Genomic DNA, 3209 nt, shown 5'->3' with positions numbered 1-3209 from the left:
TCTCCTCCTCTCTCACCTCTCTTCTCCTCTCCTCTCCTCCCCTCTCCTCCTCTCCTCTCCTCTCCTCCCCTCTCCTCCTCTCCTCCTCTCCTCTCCTCTCCTCTCCTCTCCTCTCCTCTCCTCTCCTCTCCTCTCCTCTCCTCTCAGGTACTACTCAGACATCTCCAGGATGCCAGCCATCAGTGACCAGGATATGAGTGCCTACCTGGCGGAGCAGAGTCGGCTGCACCTGAGCCAGTTCAACAGCATGTCTGCCCTCCACGAGATCTACTCCTACATCGTCAAGTACAAAGACGAGGTGAGATCCGCTTTTATTGCTTTCATAGAAAATAATATAATTTAATCTAATAGAATAGCAGTTGATTTGGACAAATTGTGTTGAATGTCCATATCTCCTTTCCTCACAGACAATGTGGTTGTAGAGGTTTATTTGGCAGTAATCTTTCCCACTTATTTGCAGTATGCCATGCGTAGGCACTCTCCCCATTTTTAATACCACGGGGTTAATTTTAATTCAATTACACCAACGAGCAGAACCTCACGGCCACGCGGCCATGTAGGCATTTAACCATTAAGACTCATATTAAGCCATGGACTCAACACATTATGAAGCTAATGGAGCTGGATTGGATTTATGTAACTTTCCAGGAGGTCTGTTCCTACTGCTGCCGGTTCATTATCAGCACTGCACAGTAGCCATGCTTGAAGATGCACGTATTAGTCTCAAATCACAGCTAGATGCTAGTAAAACAAAATGTATGTCGTTATCTAGAGCCAGAGACATAGTTTAAAATGACCTTTGTAAATCTACTGAGATTGGGTCTGACATGGGGTGAGTCACAGAATACAAATACATTGATGAAAGATCTACGTTTGAATACCATGTGGATATAATACTCACCATTGTGTCCTGTACAATAAGGTTGGATGGTCCTCTTTGGCAGAACATTTCGATTTGCACTGGCATTTGTTTCTATATAAAGCCATACTTGGAGATCCAACTTACATTACTTCATTATTAGAATGAACCTCTTGATAGATCCGACTTGTTTTTCAATGTGTACATAATGTAAATATCGGTAGATGACAGCATCTACTCTGACGGATCTATAGATCCGAAAATGGAGGCAGCCAAAGTGTGTGTTTCAGAGCAGCAGGCATGGCGTTAGAGATAGTGCTCAAGGTCATCGGCTGAGGTGCTTGAGAAGCCGTTGCTATGGTGATGAGATAGGGTGGGGCATTTTGAACCGTAGTTCGATTCGGGTCAGAAGTGCCGTTAGTGCCATAGTAACAGTCATGAGAGAGAGAGAGAGAGAGAGAGAGAGAGAGAGAGAGAGAGAGAGAGAGAGAGAGAGAGTTCGACATCGCGAGACTTGAAGACGGTAAGCTGTGAGTTCTTCAGAAGACTAACCAGACTAGGACGCGAGGCTGAGACGTGTAGACGTGGACAGAGACCTCAGGAGCTAGAGGGTGGGGGGAGGGGACGCGTGGCCCCACCCTCCGGTTGCCATGAGCTAGCTTTGGCTAACAGGGAAGGCTTTTTGGATAACAGCTAGGCCGCAACAACCACCGAGCGGATAACAGGAGAGATCATTAGAATAATGAATTTAGACTTTCACACAAAGACTTTCAAACTGTTTCCATCTTGTATGCGTCTATGTTTATGAAAATAAACATCACAATCTAATGAAAGAGATCACGTTGCCAGTGTCGAATTCTTCTGAGTCGGATTGCATTAACGGGGTTGAAACAGTTGTACAGCCAGTACGGGGAAGGTCGACTTGGGAGTAAGAGATAAACACAACGCAGAAACTTCACGGAACCACAGGTGACGAGGTGATACTGGCTGATTATGACGAAATCTATCACTCTGGACTCTATGGTACACTAACCGATGATTGCCTTACACTTAAAGTCCCTAGAGTTTGTACTGAACTTGTTATATCTGCCTTTGTCTTCTGTGCTCCTGAATCATGGAACGCCCTGCAGGCGACATTGACATGAGGTGCACTAGTGTCCATGAGTTGAATTAGAGCACTAGTGACCAAGCAGTGCATTGTTGTACTTTGTAAAATGTATTGATGATTATGTGAATGGAGATACTTGATTTTAAATAAAGATTGAATGAAGCCTAGTAATACTATAATAACATTATCAGCACAACTGGAGCAGTGTGGAGCAGTGTAGCACAGTAGAGCCACCTGAAGCCTATAGTAAGCCTAATATATCTCCCTTGGTGGAGGAGGTGGTCTTGAGCAAGACAACTGCTCACGGCGAGCAGGTTGGCATCTTGCATGGTTACCTCCAGGGTGCGATTTGTAAAAACAAAAACAAACAGACAAAAAAAAAACAGGGGGGAGTGGGACATTTCATATTGTTTTTTATTTTATTTAATGTAATATAAAAATATATGTACAGTTATATACATAATACACACACATGCAACATAAAATGCAACAGAAAGTCGTTTTCTGTTAAGTTGTTAAGTTAGTTTGTTTCCATTTTTCTAAATCTAGACACAGTTTTCAGCAACATACTGTAGAGTGTGCCGTGCGCCATATATTCCTCCGCAGAAAATAATCTGGCAGTGCGGTGAGACTTAATTGTGTACTTAAAAATGTGCAGTATATGTACAGCACAGGAGTTAATGTCATTGTAAAGTACTTGATGTAATTATTGTGGGCAGTGTGTATCCAAGCTGACCACACAGCGCGGTAGGACACAGCATGGCCAGAGTGACTGCTGAGTGCTTTATACAAAGTGAAGTGTGTGTATGTGTGTGTCATTACAAATGGACAGATAATGAAGCCTTGCACTGGGCCATTTAGACCCTGCTCTAAACCATTAGGATTGCTACTGTACACACACACACACACACACGCACGCACGCACGCACGCACGCACGCACGCACACACATGCACATGTGTGCACCCACACACACAAGATGAGAAGGCAAAGAAAATTAAAGCATTTGCCAATCCACCCCACATTAAAGCTACTGCTTCCTGTGTGTGTGTGTGTGTGTGTGTGTGTGTGTGTGTGTGTGTGTGTGTGTGTGTGTGTGTGTGTGTGTGTGTGTGCGCCCTCCTTTCACCCCTTACTCATTATTTCCCTTCTTTGCCACATTACATCGTCTACGCCTTCTCTTCTTCTGCCCCACCTGCTGGTGCTGGGCTGCTCACTAAGGTCTAATGTGAGCCGTATGCAT

General features: G+C 44.3%; 1 protein-coding gene across 1 annotated transcript in view; it reads left to right on the top strand.

Moving 5' to 3' along the window:
- Window positions 1-3209, top strand: part of LOC311243985 (plexin-A4-like) — a gene marked incomplete at its 5' end in the record, with an annotated part of 191190 nt that overhangs the window by 179413 nt on the left and 8568 nt on the right. The window contains 1 exon segment of the mRNA XM_084333393.1: window positions 148-298. Coding sequence (XP_084189519.1) covers window positions 148-298 — 151 coding nt within the window.

This window comes from Notolepis coatsorum (genome assembly GCF_963971535.1).
Source record: "Notolepis coatsorum genome assembly, chromosome: 17".
In the NCBI taxonomy this organism is placed as follows: domain Eukaryota; kingdom Metazoa; phylum Chordata; class Actinopteri; order Aulopiformes; family Paralepididae; genus Notolepis; species Notolepis coatsorum.
The sequence above is the reverse complement of the archived record's forward strand: the minus strand, read 5'-3'. Positions and strand labels throughout refer to the sequence as shown.